The sequence below is a fragment of the Rhineura floridana genome, chromosome 21 (assembly GCF_030035675.1).
Source record: "Rhineura floridana isolate rRhiFlo1 chromosome 21, rRhiFlo1.hap2, whole genome shotgun sequence".
Classification (NCBI taxonomy): Eukaryota; Metazoa; Chordata; class Lepidosauria; order Squamata; family Rhineuridae; genus Rhineura; species Rhineura floridana.
Window position 1 is genome coordinate 10,946,698 of NC_084500.1, and position 20,373 is coordinate 10,967,070.

Below are 20,373 nucleotides of genomic sequence, written 5' to 3' on the forward strand. Positions count from 1 at the left end.
TCACTACTTTGCCAAGAGGGAGGGGGTAAGTTTTGTTCCTAGACTTGCTTGTACTATAATGTCACTGTGGGCTGTTCTTTCCATTATGGGCAAACAAGTTTCTGAAGCACAACAAAACCTGTTTGACTTGACATACAGAAGCCAATGGGGAAAAACAATGAACATGTGTACTATTGTGTAGGAAATGGTGCTTTTATGCCATCTGCAAGTCCCCTCAAACCCAGGGATGTGTTACACTAGCCTATGGACATTAGTTTGCTACTGGACCCTTCACTAAAGTTGACCCTTCTGCTTTGCTTCCATTTGATGCATCACATTTTCTGCATCTACATTTTAAGCTCCCCTCTAGGATGCACACCTTAACGTGGTGAGGGGGGTTGAGAGTATTGAAGAAGCTGAGGGCAATGCCAACAGGAGTCTAGACCAAGAGGCTAAACTCCTAGCAGGAGCATCTAAGGTGGAATGGTCAAAGCTGAGACACCAGACTAAGATGCATCCAAACTCAGAGGAAGGCAATGGCAAACCACCTCTGAATACCTCTTACCACGAAAACCCTATGAACAGACTATCCAAACGGCAAAGGCAGAAAAAGAGGAATTGGAGAGATTTTATGCAGAAGTACAGGAAGAAATTGATCACACACCAAAACAAGATGTGCTGATAATCATGGGAAATTTAAAGCAAGGGTAGGGATGTTGAATAATCAACAGGGGAACACACTGACTGACCAAGATGAAATAAAAGGAAGATGGAAGCAATACACTGAAGAACTCTATAAAAGAGATGACAGGATGACAGATTCAATCACGGAGGAACCGGATGATGAAGAACCAGAAATTTTAGAATGTGAGGTGTAAGCTGCTCTTAAAATACTTGGAAGAAACATAGCACCAGGAACAGATGGCATACCAATAGAGTTGCTACAAGCTACTGAGACTGAATCTGTCCAAATTTTGACAAACATTTTTCAAGAAATATGGAAAACTAAACAATGGCCCACAGACTGGAAGCGTTCCATATACATCCCAATTCCAAAGAAAGGGGACCCCAGGGAGTGCAGTAATTATCAAACTATTGCCTTAATATCCAATGCAAGTAAAGTAATGCTCAAGATTCTACAACAAAGGCTCTTACCATATATGGAGCGAAAAATGCTAGATGTCCAAGCTGGATTTAGAAAGGGAAGAGGTACCAGAGATCATATCGCAAGCATACGTAGGAAAATGGAATGAACCAAGGAATTTCTGAAGGAAATCACCTTGTGCTTTATAGACTACAGCAAAGCCTTTGACTGTGTAGATCATGAAAAACTATGGAATGCTTTAAAAGAAATGGGGGTGCCACAACATCTGATTGTCCTGATGAGCAACCTATACTCTGGACAAGAGGCTACTGTAAGGACAGAATATGGAGAAACCGATTGGTTCCCCATCGGAAATGGTGTGAGACAGGGTTGTATTTTATCACCCTATTTGTTTAATCTGTACGCAGAACATATCATACAGAAAGTGGGATTGGACCAAGATGAAGGAGGTGTGAAAATTGGATAATTTAAGATATGCAGACGATACCATACTCTTAGCAGAAACCAGTAATGATTTGAAACGAATGCTAATGAAAGTTAAAGAGGAAAGCACAAAAGCAGGACTACAGCTGAACGTCAAGAAGACTAAAGTAATGACAACAGAAGATTTGTGTAACTTTACAGTTGACAATGAGGACACTGAACTTGTCAAGAATTATCACTACCTCGACACAGTCATTAACCAAAATGGAGACAATAGTCAAGAAATCAGCAGAAGGCTAGGACTGGGGAGGGCAGCTGTGAGAGAACCAGAAAAGGTCCTCAAATGCAAAGATGTATCACTGAACACTAAAGTTAGGATCATTCAGACCATGGTATTCCCAATCTCTATGTATAGATGTGAAAGTTGGACAGTGTAAAAAACGGGTAAGAGAATAATAAACTCATTTGAAATGTGGTGTTGGAGGAGAGCTTTGAGCATACCATGGACTGTGAAAAAGAAATAATTGGGTGTTAGAACAAATTAAACCAGAACTATAACTAGAAGCTAAAACGATGAAACTGAGGTTATCATACTTTGGACACGTAATGAGAAGACCTGATTCACTAGAAAAGACAATAATGCTGGGAAAAACAGAAGGGGGTAGAAAAAGAGGAAGGCAAAACAAGAGACGGATTGATTCCATAAAGGAAGTCACAGACCTGAAGTTACACGATTTGAACAGGGTTGGTTCACGACATATGCTATTGGAGGTTGCTGATTCATAGGGTCGCCATAAGTCGTAATCGACTTGAAGGCACATAACAACAACATTTTAAGCTCCCACAATATTTCTGAGCAAGCTGGGTAGAGTTAAGAGGGGGACAGAAAAGCATAATAAGCAATGATACTGCTTCCAGAATGCAGAGTATCTGGTTGACCAAACAGGCACACCTAGAGTAGAGCATCATTTTAAATGTATTGTTTCCTTTACTCCCTTATGAACTGCAATGGCCAGAATAGCCATTTTTCTAAGTGTGAAGAGCACTGAGGAACAGTAAAGGAAACTCTTGACAACTACAGCAAGGTTGTGAACAGTGACCATCACTTATTATTTAGTTAAGCTGCTTTCTCCTATCCTGTCCAGTTTGGTTAGGAGTTGGACTCTGGCACCTCCACAACACTGACTTCCAAGATGTAATATCCTAGCAGCGTTCCTTTGTACCGAGCTACAAGTTTGTTTCAGTTTACAACTCCATGCAATTTGTTTAAACAGGAAAAAAAATACATCATCTTTAATATACACGTTGAGAGTTATAAATACAATTGCAGCTCTTATGGCTCATATGGCTATGTCCATGTACCTACACCAAAACATAACTAGCGGTGTTTCAACGTGAATTATTGAAATGAAACTATTAGCATTCAATTTTAATTACATTATCTAAAGTGTATTTTAAAAATGATGGAAATGCCCAAATAGCCTCTGTTCCTTCTTGCTTCAAGATCAAGGTATTGACCTCTTCTGTAAACTAAAATTTAATAAATTAAAACTTGCAAGGGTTTCCCCACCCATCTTGTAAATTTAGGAAACAGTGATTTCCAATCATCTAAACTGACATTTTTGCAATGTATCATTGCTCAACATCCATGCTCAAGCCCTTAGTGCAAAACCAAGCTTTATTACACCACAGACACTGGCTTTTTTTGTACCATGACACAACTAGTTGACAAACCCAGTTCAATGAAATGAAAAACAACAGGGCAAGAAGTTGTCTGGACCTCTGAAAACATCCTACAGGCAAGCATTTGTGCCAATACAGACATTTTTTAAATTCATCTGCCTCAGGCAGATATTTGTCTAAAGTGTGGATGGCCAACTGGTGGCTGCTCATGGATTGCATTCAAACTGCAAGATGTATTCATAAAGACCTGAGAACCCACCTGCATTCACACAGAAAGCAATGGCATAGAAAAGCAACTGGATGAGTAAGGACACAGAACAGGCTTACTGCAAAACATCTTAACGTGCTTTCAGGTGCCACTGCTCTCTTTTCCTTCAGACCTCATCTTTTCTGCGAAGCCTTTGGCACAACACAGGATCTGAGGAAGTTGCCTTCACTTGATCCGAGTGAAGGATGCTGAATGGCAGCATATCTCCAAAGTTTTAAAATGGGCCTCTGCTAGCCCTACTAGGAGATACTGGGGGTGGGGGTGGGAAACAGGGTCCTTTTCCCATATAAAAAAATATTATCTGGGGCCTTGCTTCACCCTCCTCTCCATCTTCTTTCAACCCCTCTGTTGCCTTCCCATTTTCAATTGTAGACTGTAAGCTCCTTAAGTAAAAGATCTGTCTTCTGTTGCTCTGTAAAAAGTCATGCACACAGTGCTATATAATACATACTTCAAGGATCACCAACGTGGCAGCCCAGTGCATAGAATCCTGTTCTCCTGTTCTGCAAACCCTCCCCCCCCCGTAAATTAAGTTTGCCTAACTGTAGTAGATGGGACATTTTCAGAGTCGGGGTGGAGTGCAGCTGAGAATTAACTCTATACATACACAAAGACTGAAAGTTCCCCTTTTCACCACAATTAGGCCTCAAAGAAGCCTTTTACTGACAAAAGTAGGCTTCCCTGAAGCCTAATTACAATGGAGAAAGAACAATTTCAGGGGGTTGCAGCTAAAGAGGGGTTAACTATCCCCCCCCAGCTGTGACCCCTCCCAAAAAATCACACCTTCTCCATGCAATTAGGCTTGAAAAAAGCCTCTTATTGGCTCTGATAAATGGGTATTTTATGGTCCCTGTGACACTTTGTTAAACTTCTAAAATATTTCCTTAAACTCAAAAAAGTTGGGGGGCCCTGATCTAAATCAAATCACCCCATTGGGTTGAAGCTGGCCATTCATCATCTTATTTTCCTCCTCTCAATCTCCTTAATCTTAAAAAAAAAACCCTCACCCCAAATATTTGATTTTCATCACAAGTTAAGTGCAGCACCTCAAACCAACATCTCAAATGGTAGTCCAGGTAGGATTTGATTAAACACAATGATTCACGGTGATGGAGCATAAAAAAAAAGGAACACGAGAATTATTCCATATATGCGACAAGCAGTATGCAAAGCAATGGGTAGGTTTGCCTGCTTTTTCTAGGACTTGTTCCTTTTCAGCAGTCTTCTCTAATGCATCTGTTACTGGTAAGCACAGATTATCCCTCTTTCGGCACACCATAAGACCATGGCTGGAAAAATCCCAGACACCTAGATGCCTGGGCTCTTTAAAGACTCCAAGCACAAGCACTGCATCTTCATTTTACCCAGTTTTTATGACTGGTTCCCACTTCTTTTGGCGCCAAAGAACTAGGCTGCTAAAAACTCAAATATTTGATGTTGGTACTTAAGAAAATATATTTTAAGCCCTGCATAAGGGGCAGAAGATATTTGTTATCCCCTTAAAGGCATTTAAATGCCAAAAATCTGCAACAGCGAAAGAGTTACGGCTTTCCACCATTACAAGTGGTGTGTCCCAGTGTTAAGTTTTAAATCTAAATTACATGGTTTTAGAAAAAGGAAAGTTTCACAAGACCCTGTTTCGTAGTGGAAGTTTGACCTGCAGCAAATCATTTGCTTGGTCCTATTCAAACTCCTTCTGGCCATTTAACACAGCTCCACCTGCCTTCTCGTCCTGTACCGCATACCCTCAATAGTGAGGCAGACAGTTCGAAGAGCCAGGAATGTCTGAATATTTCACCCCCATACTTTTTATTTAACAGTTGTCCTCTTATACCAGCTTTTCATCTCATTCCAAGAAGGGCTTATACAAGCAACATGCGTGCTTACAATATGCATTTTAAGAAGCAATTTGAGTAATGAGGTTTTCCTCCCCACCCATGCCTTTCCATAGTGTGAGTCTTAAGAATAAGGAGATAAAAGATGACAGAACTGGTGAAAATAGAACTGGTGAATTATTATCAGCACCTCCAAATCACCCAAGCCATTTATAAGCTCCTCCTTATTACCTTAGGAAGGGAAAGACCCTTGCTCTGAAGAGGCCTTGGCTTCAAGAGGGCATGCATGCCAACATGTCTGGCCAGAATCAGAGCTGTGGCATTCTATCATGTACAGGATTTCCTCGTGGACCAACAAGAATCCCTTGTTATTATGGTCAGACACCATCTTTTTTTAAAAAAGACTAAGCCTGACGCATTTTGTCATCAACTTGGTGTTCTAAATGGTTCAAAGGTTGTAAAGTCTGTCCAGAAAGGAATGCCTTTTTGGGGGGGGGGGGCACAAATGATATAAAACACTGCTCTGCCTGTCCATTTTATGCCCCCCCAAAAATAAGATGCAAAGCCTTTTCCAAACATTTTGCAGCAATTATCTTTTTATCTGCTCTAATGTTTTAAGTTAACTCTAAATATAGCAATAGATTATCCGGATGAGTCTAGGCAGACTGTTGCCATTAAGATCTTTAGATCTGTAAACTGCTAAACTCCTTAACTAAGAGGAACAAAAACAATTCTTATTTAAACCACTGTCCTTGGCAAGGTGGATTCCATCTACATCCTCCTAAAGCTCACAAAAGGAATATTAGCATGTTCAAACTTACTGAAAGATGCAAATATATATTGCATCTTTCAGTAAGTTTGAACATGCTAATATTCCTTTTGTGAGTTTATGTGCAAAGCATTTCCACAGAGAATGCCAATACACAACAGAGCTCTCTAAGAAGAAATAGGGATCATAATTTGTTATACATGTCCTCTCAGCCCACACACACTTTCTGCTATAAGGCCAAGTTCTCAGACACTTGGAAGATTTTCATTTGTGGAGCTGAGGATCAAATTTGATCCCTGTTTGTATGCACCTTGAGCTCCATGGAGGAAAGGAGGAATATAAATGTAATAAAATAAATAAAATCTGAGCATTTAGCCCTTCTACACTGGAGATCCACAAGGCTCTTTGTGTTGTATTGCTTCGAACCAAAAACATCAGATCTAAGACTTCAAGTCAAACTAAATATGATTATTAAGCCAGACCTGATCAAGAATGTTCTGCAGGATAAAAAACAATAACCCTATGCGAGCAAGAGTGGGAGTGAGAGAATATGAATCTGATCAGTACCATGGCACTAAATGGGACAAACCCTTTTCCGCCCTGCCATTTTGTTGCTTAACCTTCCCCAAAAAAGCAGCTTGGGTTTATCAGCACCTACAAATCACCAAGCTCCCCTTTATCTTCAGCTATTATGTGACACATTTAGAAGATAGCAAGACATCCTGATCACAGATCTCTTGCGTCACATCTAGTTGTGCCTTTAAATCAGCATTGAGCAAAACTCAATTACTGGCAATGGTCTCAAGCAGAAGTATCTTGAGAAACCAAGATAACCTGCTGGTGAAAACCCCTAAGCCAGAATGACAACAGTCCTGGGTTATTGCTAAAGTTACTCTTTCTTACATTCTGAAAGCCATGCCCTAGATGAGTGATTTACATGGGGAATCATAGACTGCAAAATCAGGCACCACATACACAACCAGCTTTATGCTGTTATTCAATATGAACTAAATACCACCCCTTTATTCCATACAGTATTGAATAATCAGAGAACTCTTTACTCATATCCAGGCAGAAAAAAACCAACCATTTTATGTTAACACTTCAACCATTCTCATAAGGATCTTTAAAGCCGATGAAGATGTAAATAGCTCCTTTCCACATGTGTTTCAAGACATGTTTCATAACAAATAAATATATAATAAGCCTCTCCACCATTCACATGTTTCAAAACTTATTATGTATCTCCACATTACAAAACTATTTATCTGCAGCCATCTGGAAAATGTTCTACACATTTTCAATAGATAAGCAGGGTGGAGAGGACCAGCCTAAAGCCATACCCATGAACCAGAATGCATTAATTCAAGTCTTGTAATGATAACAACAAACACCTACATTTCCTGCTTCCTCCCCCCCCCATCCCTCCTATCCCTATGAGGGGCAACCATTTGTCATATGGGCTATGACCTACCTACCACCTTTCCAGATGTCAGAAAGAACAAAGATTAAGAAATTCAAAAACAGCAGGCAATTTTATAGACAGGAGACAAGTCAACACCTACCTCAATTAAGATTGTTTATTTAATGTTTAGGATACATTTCTTCAAAGTAGTCAATGTGTGGTGGCTGGAGTATGTCGAGAGCAGAGAGTACCTATAAAACAAGGGAGAAGCTGATTTAATTACTTGAAACAAGTTAGAAATCTTCACTTCAAAAAGGCAACTGTAAAACCAAAGAGAGGGCCTATTTTTAAGTCACAACTATGCTCCCCCCTTTTTTTGAGGGGGAGGTGCAAAATTGAGAGGTCTTCAACAAACAGAAAGGACACTAGTGATGTCTGATCAAAGTGGATTAAAGAAGTGAGTCTTCATGTTTAGACTTCAATCGCAAATAAACAAATTGATGGCAACAAGCCCCCTGTTGTGCCTGCCAGGGTGGGATATTTCCATGCTCAGTGCCCCCAAGTATAGGATAGCAAACATCTGATTAAGTTGAACTCTGCAAGCATCCAATTGCATGGAAGCATCTGACTGAGGCTGGTAGTAGGCAACATTTGCCAAGCACACTCACTCCAAACTGGGTGTATTTACAATGAGAGACGATCACAGAATAGCAGAGTCGGAAGGGGCCTATATGGCTACAGAGTCCAACTCCTGCTCAGTGCAGGAATCCAACCTAAGTAAACCCAACAGGTGGTTGTCCAGCTGCTTCTTGAATGCCTCCAGTGCTGGAGAGCCCACCACCTCTCTAGCTCATTGGTTCCACTGTCATACTGCTCTAACAGTTTGGACATTTTTCCTGATGTTCAGCCAAAATTTGGCTTCCTGTAACTTGATCCCATTATTCCATGTCCTGTACTCTGGGACGATTGAGAAGAGATCCTGGCCCTCCTCTGTGTGACAATATTTCAAGTACTTGAAGAGTGCTATCCTATCTCCCCTCAGTCTTCTCTTCTCAAGGCTAAACATGCCCAGTTCTTTCAGTCTCTCCTCATAGGGCTTTGTTTCCAATCCTCTGAGCATCATTATTGGCCTCCTCTAAACCTGTTCCAGTTTGTCTGCATCCTTCTTGAAGTGCGGAGACCAGGACTGGACGCAGTACTCAAGATGAGGCCTAACCAGTGCTGAATAGAGGGGAACTAGTACTTCACACAATTTGGAAACTATTCTTCTGTTGATGCAGCCTAAAATAGCACTTGCCTTTTTTGCAACCACATCACACTGTTGTGAGATCATCTCATGTCAGGGTGGTTCATCATGCTGTACTTTTGATCAGTAAAGAACATCTGCCTCAAAATGGCAGCGAGCAAGAATCAGCCATCACTTTAATTTTATTTATTTATTTATTATTTCAATTTATATACCGCCCTTAGCAGAATAGCTCTCAGGGCGGTGAACAAACAAGATAAAATACAATATATCATAGTAAAAAATCACAAAAACATGTACAAACAAACAACAGAAAGCACAACAAAAACGAAATACAACACAAATTAAGAAGGATACATGTTAAAAGTAGAAAGATTAAGAAAATTAAAAGATTAAAATGCCTGGGAGCATAAAAAGGTCTTTACCTGGCGCCGGAAAGATAGAAGTGTAGGCGCCAGGCGTACCTCTTCGGGGAGGCTGTTCCACAACTCAGGGGCCACCACAGAAAAGGCCCTAGATCTAGTAACCACCCTCCGGGCTTCCCGATGAGCTGGTACCCGGAGGAGGGCCTTAGATTCTGAACGAAGTGAACGGGTAGGTTCATAGCGAGAGAGGCGTTCCACAAGGTATTGAGGTCCCACGCCGTGTAAGGCTTTATAGGTCAAAACCAGCACCTTGAATCTCGCCCGGAAGCAAATAGGGAGCCAGTGCAGACGTGCCAGAATAGGTCTTATATGCGAAGACCGACTGGTCCTCGTCAATAGTCTGGCAGCCGCGTTCTGCACCAGCTGAAGCTTCCGAACTGTCTTCAAGGGCAGCCCTACGTAGAGCGCATTACAGTAATCCAATCTTGAAGTTACCAGAGCATGAACAACGGAGGCGAGGTCGTCCCTGTCCAGATAGGGGCGTAGTTGGGCTACCAGACGAAGATGGTAAAATGCATTCCGTGCCACAGAGGCCACTTGGGCTGAGAGAGACAAGGAAGAATCGAAAAGAACCCCCAAACTACGTACCTGTTCTTTCAGGAGGAGTGTAACCCCATCCAGAACAGGGTGAACATCCACCATCTGAGCAGGGAAGGCATTCACCAGCAGTGTCTCGGTCTTGTCGGTATTGATTTCATTAATGTTACTGTGAACTTGCCAGGACACTAAGCTAATGTTTTGCTCAATTGGTGAAATCTGCATATATTTGCATTTAAGAAACCACAGTCCAAAAGAAACAAGCATACTTTGTTTTACATAATGCACTCATGCTGCCAGAGACACATCCCTTTTCTTCCACATAGGTGGGAATGTCTTTTCAATTATGCATGCCATTTGCATTTTCTGTAATTAAATATTAGTATTTCTATTATCCTAAGCAATCAGTCAAATAAAAGTAGTTCAACACTACTTTTAATACATTCGTTGCAAGTGGTGCAACCTGAAGTTGGTATGAAAAATTAGCCCAAATTACTTTATCCAACATAAAAAGACCTCTACAGCCAAGAAGTAATTTTCAAGATGTGTGAAGGGGAAGTGACCAGAGCTACAATTTGTACACAACACAATAACTAAGAAGTTCCACTGAAATCAATGATGCTTGTTTCCAAATAAAAAGAGTTAAGTCTTTAACCTGCTCCATCCTAGAGGCTTTGGAAGCAAGTAACAATGTAAACATAGATTAAATAACTAAACAAACCATAAACAAATGAACCATTGTGCTGGGGGGGGGGGATGCACCAGTAACAGTCCTGTACTGTGTATTGTACCCAATGCTAGCCCTTCTCAGGGTACCCACTGAAATTAATGAACATGACTAACTCATGTAGAACATAGTTAGATACAACCCAAAATGTTTCACACTCATAAGATAAGAGATGCTTGGTTTATTTTCAAGAGAAACATTCATACAATTCTAAAGCTGCATTTTCATATACGACTAGAACTGTCAAAACCTTTTAAGTGGGGGCCCTTTAGAAAAAAAATAAGCAACCCAAACACACCATCTGCTTGCATACTAGTCAAGACTTAGCTCAACAAGAAAGAATTGCAAAACTAAGGTTTCTAGCAAGTGACGGGCCTCAGTTGGATCTCTTGTAATGCTTTACATGTCATAATCTTCATGTCTGTTTTATTCAGATTTCCTAATCCCCACAGCATCTATATTCACAATATCTTTCCTCAGAACATCTTAGGCAAGATCTTCCCAAAAGCCTATAAGTTCATTACACTTAAGTCTTAGCAACCTAACTTCCTACTTTTTGCAATAATTTTATTTTATTTCATTTCAGAGTTTTTATACCCTACCTTTCCTCCAAACTGGAGCACAGGGTGGATTACAACACAACACGTAATACAAACAGCAACACTAAGCCTCAACTCCAACCAGCATCAACCTCATCAGGTTCCAAAGACTCTGATAAATAAATAAGATGTTATTTTATCTTATTAATAAATAAGATGTTTTCATCTGTCATCTAAATATAGCTAATGTGGAGGATTGTCATATCTCAGTTTGGAGGAAGCCACCACAGAGGAAGCCCTGTCTCATAAAACCACCCTGTCCACCACACCACCTGGTAGAACAAACAGCAGGAACTTTTTATTATTAATTTTTTATTTGCATATTTAACAAAAGGAGGGAAAGGATTATTTTAAAAGAAAAGAAAAAAGAAATGGAAATAATGCATAATAATATGAAATCCACTGGATTCCTGGAATGCCCTGGGGGAATTCCCAGTAGATAGAGCAGGTGACCCTGCTGAAGCCCTTGTCATGCTGTGGAACAGCGAGGCGCATCTTGCTCTCAACACGGTTGCACCTGAGCACCCTCTCTCCGGCATTGTGGAGCCCGGTTTGCACCTTGGTACACCGGTGAGCTAAGGGCAATGAAATAGGCTGGACGATGGCTTGAACGCAAGTGGCAAAAGATGTGCTGTGAGGCTGATCGGGCACGAGTAAAACATCATAACCATGCCTACTGTGTGGTGGTGAGGGCGGCAAAGAAGGCCCACTTCTCTGCCACCATTGCATACTCAAGCAGCCATCCAGTGGAGCTTTTCTGCATTGTCAGGGGTGTGTTGATATCAACTCCAGGAAATGGAGTTTTAGGCCCTTTGGAGGCCCACTGTAAATTGTTTGCAAGGCACTTTGAGGTTAAGTTGCTCGCCTCCATAGCAATCTTGATGCCCCATCCACATCTAGTGTAGTTCCCAGTGAGGTGTCCAGTGCAATGCCTGCTGCAACTTTTTGGGATAGGTTTCAGTTGATACGGCCTGATGATGTGGACAAGGTGGTTGCGACAATGCGGCCAACAACATGTCCTCTTGACCCTTGCCCTTCTTGGCTTATTAAAGCTTGCCGAGTGGATCCAAGGTGCAGGAGGGAGTGATTCCAGCCACCCTGAAAGAGACAGTGATCCAACCCTTCCTTAAAAAGCCCACCCTGGACCCACTGGTTTGTGACAACTACTGTCCTGTCACAAATACCCCTCAAAGGTGTTTGAGAGGGTTGTGGCACAACAATTGCAAGTACTCTTGGATGAAACAGATTATCTTGACCCATTCCAATCTGGGTGCAAACCTGGGTATGGGACTGAATCAGCCTTGGTCACCCTGATGGATGACCTTTATCAGGAGAAGAACAGGGAGAGTGTGACCCTGTTATTCTTACTTGATCTCTCGGTGGCTTTCGATACTATTGACCATGGTATCCTTCTGAACCAACTTGGTGAGATGGGTATCAGAGGCACTGTTTTACAGTGGTTCCGATCCTATCTCCAGGGTCATTTTCAGATAACAGTATTGGATGATTGTCTTTTGGCCCCCTGGCAGTCGTGCTCTGGGGTGCCGCAGGGTACCATCTTGTCGCTGATGCTGTTTAACATCTAATATGAAGCCCTTGGGAGCAGTATTCAGGAGATTTGGGGCGATGTGTTAGCAGTATGCTGATGATACCCAACTCTATTTCTCTGTAACATCTTGTTGGAAGGCAGAGCTGGGGTCCCAATCCCGGGGAGCTGGATCCCGGAGAGTTGGGAGAAGAGTATTCGGATGGATGGCAGAGGGAAGGAGGAGGAACTTCCCCCCTTTGGAGCGAAGACGAAACAGAGGAACTGCCAGTGATAAGGTCGCTTAGCAACGGGGAGCCTGAGCCCTCCCTGGACATTCTCACGCCTCCCCCTCTTTCAGGCTCAGAGCAACAGGGGAAAGAGGGAGGGCTGCTCACAGCCGAAAAGCGGGGAGGCAGTTTACCATCAGCCCCTCCCCTATCCCCCATCCTGGAATCGGAAACTTCAGAAGAGAAGGGGGTGATGCTTCCCCCCTCACCGCGCACACGCAGACAGCTGAAAAGACAGGAGAGAAGGGGGGGAAGGGGGGCAGTACCTGAGGGGCAGTTAAGGAGGAGCGAAAGATTGCGCGCCCGTTTGGCCCCTTCTTAAAGAACAGGCGGGAAGAAGTCCCTTGCTCTGTCAACTTTCTCCCAATGCCGCAGGACCTGTATCCCTGTATTGCTTCATGAGAAAACGCAGTCTTTGTTTGGACATTACCCTAATAAAACACGAATTAACTACAGCCGTTGGTCTGGTTCCTGAGTCACATCCTGGGCCTGACAGCTTGACAGAGCCACCTAAATCACCCTCAACGCTCTCTTCACTTGACTGGGACAAGATGTCAAAGGGAGCAGCGGGGGGGACGAACCCCACTTCTGAGACGGAAGAAGTGGAACTCTTGAGGACTAAGGTAGCTGATTTGCAGACGGATGTTCAAGCCCTGCTAGCAGCAGTCAAGGCGCTGAAGACGGATAATCAAACCTGGAAGGCCACGATAGACCAGATGCGAACAGCCCCTCCAGCTGCCATAGTAAAGGTTCCCATTGGATTGCCCCCAAAATACGCGGGACAAAGTGATCAGTTGGCAACCTTCGTGGCTCAATGTGAGTTATATCTGGATGTCAGGCACACGGAATTTCCAGACGATGGGGCTAAAGTAGCTTTCGTGATTAGCCTCCTGGAGGGAGAAGCTGCAAAATGGGTGACTCCGTATCTCGTGAGAAAGGATACTGTCTTAGGAAGGTACAGAGGATTTATACAGGAGATGACCGAGATGTTTCAAGACCCGCAAAGGGCTGAAACAGTAGCGCGGCAACTAGGCGCTCTGAAGCAAGCTAAAGGGACTGTTTCCGAGTACACTAACGCTTTTAAAATTCTGTCCCAGGAAACTGGTTACAATGACGCCGCCCTGATGTTTATGTACCGGAGTGGATTAAATGCTGAAATCCTGGATGAGTTGGCCAGGACCTCCCCCCCCGCTGACCTACCAGGGCTCATCCGGCTATGCCTACAGATAGATCACCGGATGGAAGGAAGGCACCTGGAAAGGAAGCAGGAGGTCCCGAGATACTCAGCCTCGGCATCCCGCAACAAGACCCTTCCCACTGCAGGGATGGCAGGTAATGCAACTGAGGGACAGGGAGGGGCTAGGCCAAGACTGTCAGAAGAAGAAAAGGAAAGACGACGCCGGGAATGTTTATGCTTTTATTGTTCAAAGCCGGGCCATGTGGCCAGGGACTGTGGACTGAAAGGGTGGAAAGCCGAGCCGTCGGGAAACTAGAACACCCAGTCCACGTGCAGGCCAGTGGACTGGGGGCAGCGTTGTATAAAGGCCCCCCAATGATCCAACTTCCCTCAAAGGGGGTGTTGGTCTTGCCTATTCGGATTACAACTTCCAGAGGAGTGGTGTTTAATTCCACTGCCTTAATTGACAGTGGAGCCTCCACAAATTTTATTGATGCAAAGTTAGTCAAGCGTCATGGAATTTCCCAGTGGAAACTGGACGCTCCCCTAGCTGTGGAGACTATCGATGGGAGACCCCTGAAGTCAGGAGGGGTGACACAAGCCACGGAGGAAGTGAAACTTCAAATCCCTGGGCACGAAGAGTTCATTTCGCTATACGTGTCAGATCTCTCGAACTTTGAGGTGATTCTGGGAATGCCCTGGCTAGCAAAGCATGAACCCAAAATAAGTTGGAAGGAGGCAGTGGTTTGGTTCACCTCACAGTATTGCCAGGAGAACTGTCAACCTGAAGGAATCAAGAACACCCTAGCGGGGGCAGTGCAAGAGATCGAGCAAGTGACCCTGCCGCCAAAGTATGAAGAATTCAAAGATGTGTTTGATGAAAAAGAGGCAGAGACTTTACCCCCCCACCGCCCTTACGACTGTGCGATTGACCTAGTGCCAGGAGCCAGCATCCCATCAGGGAGAATCTACTCTCTCACAGAGAATGAGAGGGAGGCCCTGAAGGAATTCCTGGATAAAAACCTGAGGCGAGGATTCATACACCCCTCACAATCCCCTGCTGGAGCGCCACTATTGTTTGTGAAAAAGAAGGGGAGGAACTCTGACCCTGTAACGACTATCGCGCATTGAACCAGATCACCATCCCCAACAGCTACCCGCTGCCCCTGATCTCAGAGTTGCTGGACCGACTGCGCTCTGCAAAAATCTTCACGAAGTTGGATTTGAGAGGAACGTACAATCTGATCAGAATGAAGGAGGGAGATGAATGGAAAACAGGATTCTTGACCGCTTACGGACAGTATGAATACCTGGTCATGCCGTTCGGGCTTTGTGGAAGTCCAGGAATTTTTCAAAAATTCATGAACGACGTGTTTAGAGACTTGTTGGACACGTATGTAATCTGTTACTTAGATGATATCCTGGTGTTCTCAAAGAACCAGGAAGACCACGACCAGCATGTGAAGACGGTGTTGAAGAGACTGAGAGAAAATCACCTGTATGCTAAATTAGAGAAATGTGGATTTGACCTCAAGTCTCTAGACTTCCTTGGATATCGAATCTCAGCGGAAGGCGTGGAGATGGACCCAGGGAAAGTAAGCTGCATATTGGACTGGGGCCAACCTGTCACCAAAAAGGATGTACAACGGTTTTTGGGGTTTGCCAATTATTACAGAAAGTTCATTCCAGGGTTTTCCAAATTAACAGCTCCTCTGACTGACTGTTTAAGGGGGAAGAAGAAGTTTCAATGGACAGAGAACGCCACCGAGGCCTTTGAGGAGCTGAAGAGAAGGTTTGCTACTGAGCCCATTCTGCGCTTTGCTGATCCGAACCGCCCTTTCGTAGTGGAAGCAGATGCTTCAGATTTTGCCATCGGGGGGGTCCTGCTACAATTAGACCAAGAAGGGAAGGAGCTGCACCCCTGTGCGTACTTCTCTCGGAAGTTAAAGCCTGCAGAGAAGAACTACACAGTTTGGGAGAAGGAGCTGCTGGCCATCAAGGACTCTTTTGAAAACTGGAGACAATACCTAGAGGGGACCTCTCATCGAATTGAAGTGCGCTCCGACCACAAGAATCTTGAAAGACTCCAAACCGCCAGAAAGCTGAACCAGAGACAGATAAGATGGTCCCAGTTCTTCACTAGGTTTAACTTCCAGATTACTTACCATGCCCAAGCCAAAAACCAGAGAGCGGATGCCTTATCCAGACAGCCACAATACAAAGAAAGTGAATCCGAGGACCAGCCTCAGTACGTAATCCCGCCAGAGAAATTAACGTTGGGAGTATGCCAGCCTTCATGGGAAGAGGAACTCAAAAAGGCACAACAAGAAGATGCAGACATGCTAAAATATCAGCAGGAGACGGGACAAGGTCAAGACTCAGAAGTAACCTTTCACTGGAGAAATGGACTGTTATGGTTCAAAACCGCCAGATATGTGCCAGAAGGGGAATTAAGGCTCAGAATCCTACGCCAGTGTCATGATTCCATCACAGCGGGACACTTTGGGATTTACAAGACCATTCAGAACGTGGCCAAGGACTTCTGGTGGCCTAAAATGCGTTGGGATATTGAGAGTTATGTAAAGTCCTGCTCTGTCTGTCTGCGGACAAAAACACAAACAGGGACACCAGCAGGACTGTTACAACCGTTGCCTGTCCCACACGAACCCTGGAAGGACCTCTCCATGGATTTTATAACTGATCTACCCAAGTCCCAAGGAATGACAGCCATCTTAGTAGTGGTGGATCTACTTACCAAAATGGCACACTTTCTTCCTTGTGCAGGGGCCTTAAGAGGCTAAAGAAACGGCCAAGTTATTCATAAAAGAAGTCTACCGGCTGCATGGATTGCCAAACAGCGTAGTCTCAGACCGAGGAACTCAGTTCACAGCCAAATTTTGGAGAGCAATGTGGAAACAGTTGCAGACGGAATTAAAACTCTCCTCCGCCCATCACCCCCAGACAGATGGGCAGACGGAACGCTTGAACGCCGTTTTGGAAAGATATTTACGAAGTTATGTGTCCTATCAACAGACTGACTGGGTATCATATTTGCATTTTGCAGAGTTCGCCTACAACAATTCTCTGCACTCCAGCACTCAACAAACCCCGTTCTTCGCTAATTATGGATTCCATCCTAAAGTCTTTCCAAGCAGCTCAGAAGGAATGCTGGTACCGGCAGCTGAGAACTTCCTTAAGGAATTGCAAGCGGCGCAACAGACACTGAAACAGCAGTTAAACGAAGCCAAAACGGAGTACAAGCGAGTTGCTGACCTGCACAGGAAGGAGGGCCCCCCCCTTCAACCAGGAGACCAGGTATGGCTGTCCACCCGCTTCCTCCAGATGCCGGGCAAATGTAGAAAATTACAAGACAAGAGGGTGGGTCCTTTCGAAATAGAAACTCAAATCAATCCCGTGGCGTACCGACTGAAGCTGCCTGACACGTTTAAAATACATCCTGTGTTCCATCGATCCCTCTTAACGAAAGCCGCCCCTCCCAGTGAGTTACGGCCGGAGGAACCTCCCGGAGCTCCACTCCTGGTAAATGAGCAGCTTGAGTTTGAAGTTGAGGAAATCTTAGATTCCAGGATCAGACGCCACAAGCTGCAGTACTTGATTCACTGGAAAGGCTATGGGGTGGCTGACAGATCATGGGAAGATGCAGCTGATGTGCATGCTCCAGAATTGGTAAAACTTTTCCATCAACGTTTTCCCCACCGTCCCAAGCCAGACAAGGGGAGGGGGGCACAGCCTTGGAGGGGGGATGGTGTCGGAAGGCAGAGCTGGGGTCCCAATCCCAGGGAGCTGGATCCCGGAGAGTTGGGAGAAGAGTATTCGGATGGATGGCAGAGGGAAGGGGGAGGAACTTCCCCCCTTTGGAGCAAAGACGAAACAGAGGAACTGCCAGTGATAAGGCCGCTTAGCGACGGTGAGCCTGAGCCCTCCCTGGACATTCTCACGCCTCCCCCGCTTTCAGGCTCAGAGCAAGAGGGGAAAGAGGGAGGGCTGCTCACAGCCGAAAAGCGGGGAGGCAGTTTACCATCAGCCCCTCCCCTATCCCCCATCCTGGAATCGGAAACTTCAGAAGAGGAGGGGGTGATGCTTCCCCCCTCACCGCGCACACGCAGACAGCTGAAAAGACAGGAGAGAAGGGGGGGAAGGTGGGCAGTACCTGAGGGGCAGTTAAGGAGGAGCGAAAGATTGCGTGCCCGTTTGGCCCCTTCTTAAAGAACAGGTGGGAAGAAGTCCCTTGCTCTGTCAACTTTCTCCCAATGCCGCAGGACCTGTATCCCTGTATTGCTTCATGAGAAAACGCAGTCTTTGTTTGGACATTACAACACGAATTAACTACAGCCGTTGGTCTGGTTCCTGAGTCACATCCTGGACCTGACACATCTGAATCGGGAAAGGTCATACAAGCCCTGGAACAGTGCCTGGACTCTGGTGGGCTGGATGAGGGCCAATAAACTGAGTCTGGAGCCTAGCAAGACGGAGGCACTGTGGATTGGTGGTTCCTGAGTTTGGATAATTGGTCAGTTGCCTGCTTTGGATGGGTTTGTACTTCCTCTGAAAGAGCAGATTTGTAGTCTGGGGGTGCTCTGGATCCATCTTTGTTACTAGAGGCCGAGGTGACCTCAGTGGCTAGGAGTACCTTTTAACCATCTTCGACTGGTAAGACAGCTGCGGTAGTTTCTGGACTTTCTGACCACTATTGTCCATGCATTGGTAACCTTCAGGTTGGATTACCGCAATGCGCTCTATGTGGGTCTGCCCTTGAGGTTGGTTTGGAAGCTGCAGCTGGTGCAAAAAGAATTGAAAGAATTGCACTGACTGCCCATTGCCTAGTGGGCTAAGTTCAAGGTTCCGGTTTTGGTGTACAAAGCCCTATACAGCTTGGCACCAGGATACCTGAAAGATTGTCTTACTCCTTATATACCCAGTTGATCACTATGCTCTGCAGGTGACAGCCTCCTGCAGATACCATCTTATCACAGGAGGTCCATTCTGCACAACATAGTGTAGCTGCACCTACCCTTTGGAATTCCCTCCCCTTAAATATTAGAGAGGTGCCACCTCTGTTATCTTTTTGGTGCCTACTGAAGACCTTCCTCTTTCAACAAGCCTTTTAAGTAGAATTGCTTTTTAAGATGTTTTTCAAGCTTTTTTAAAAAAAGATGTTTTGTTTTAATATGTTTTTAAATACATTTTGTTTTAATATATTTTAATGTCTGTTTTTATGATGTTTTAGAGTGTTGTTAGCGTTTTTGTTTGTCACCTTGTGCTCCTACTGGGAGGAAGGGTGGGATATAAATTTAACAAATCACCACCACCACCCATCAGCTCACATTAAGAACACAATAACTATCAGTAGATCCATCTTAAGTTAAACATATAACTTAATATAAGCTCTTCAGAAGTCCAAATAGCTATCCACATGAGATTGATGTCTATAAGAAATATGTTCAAATGTAGCCAGGGAAGTAAGGTCCTCAGACCATTGCATAATAGTTGGTGAGTGTTTAACAACAGGGACTTTCTGACAGATATTATGACTCGGGGTGGCAGGTATTGGGGAAGGCATTCTGTCAAGTATCAAGACCCCAGGTTGTTTAGGTCTTTGTAGACTACTGTCAGCATCTCAAATCAGGCCTGGTAGTTTACTAGCAGCCAGTGCACTGCGTTCAAGATTGTACTGATATGATCCTGTCTGGCTATGCCCGGTAACTACCAAGCTGCAGCATTCCACAGCAGCTGCAGCTTCTGGACTGTTTTCAAGGGAAGCCCCACATAGAGCGCATTGTAGTATTCTATATGGGGAGTTATTAGTGTGAGAATAAATGAAGTCAACCTATCCTGCTCCAGGGATGGCTGTAGCTTGCAAACGAGCTGTAGCTGGGCATAGATGCCACTGAGATCACTTTGGCCTTCAGTGACAACCTGGAATCAAGAAGCACCTCCAGACCACAAACCTGCTCTTTGCAGGAGAGTGCTACTCCATCTAAACTGAACATAGCACTAACTCTGGTGAGATTTCTTGGTCCTTATATTAAGGACTGTGGCCTCAGGCATTTGTGTACCGTTTGGGATCACCAATTCCTCTTTGGTAATGCAAAAAGCCATTTCTAGTTATGCTCCCTCATTTTTTAAAAAAGACTAATGTGATGGAGCCTGTCACTGGGAATAATGCAATGCAAGCATTCTTTGCGCTGATATAAAAAAAACCAAAGCCTGGAGATTTCAGTAAGAATTCTAAGGGTCTGCATAGGGCCTGCCACCCCTTCACTCTATTTCTTCTTTATAATGGTTAAGCAGTCTGTTAACAAAACTGTAATTTCAGAACCTAGTTTAGGTAGAAAACCTAATGGCAAAGCAAGGGCACT

General features: G+C 44.3%; 1 protein-coding gene across 1 annotated transcript in view; it reads right to left on the reverse strand.

The window, feature by feature from the left end:
• The window catches only part of NLK (nemo like kinase), a 143,120-nt gene that overhangs the window by 46,282 nt on the left and 76,465 nt on the right, over positions 1–20,373 (reverse strand). The window contains exon 3 of the mRNA XM_061604897.1: positions 7,663–7,718. Coding sequence (XP_061460881.1) covers positions 7,663–7,718 — 56 coding nt within the window. The remainder of the gene's footprint in view (positions 1–7,662; positions 7,719–20,373) is intronic.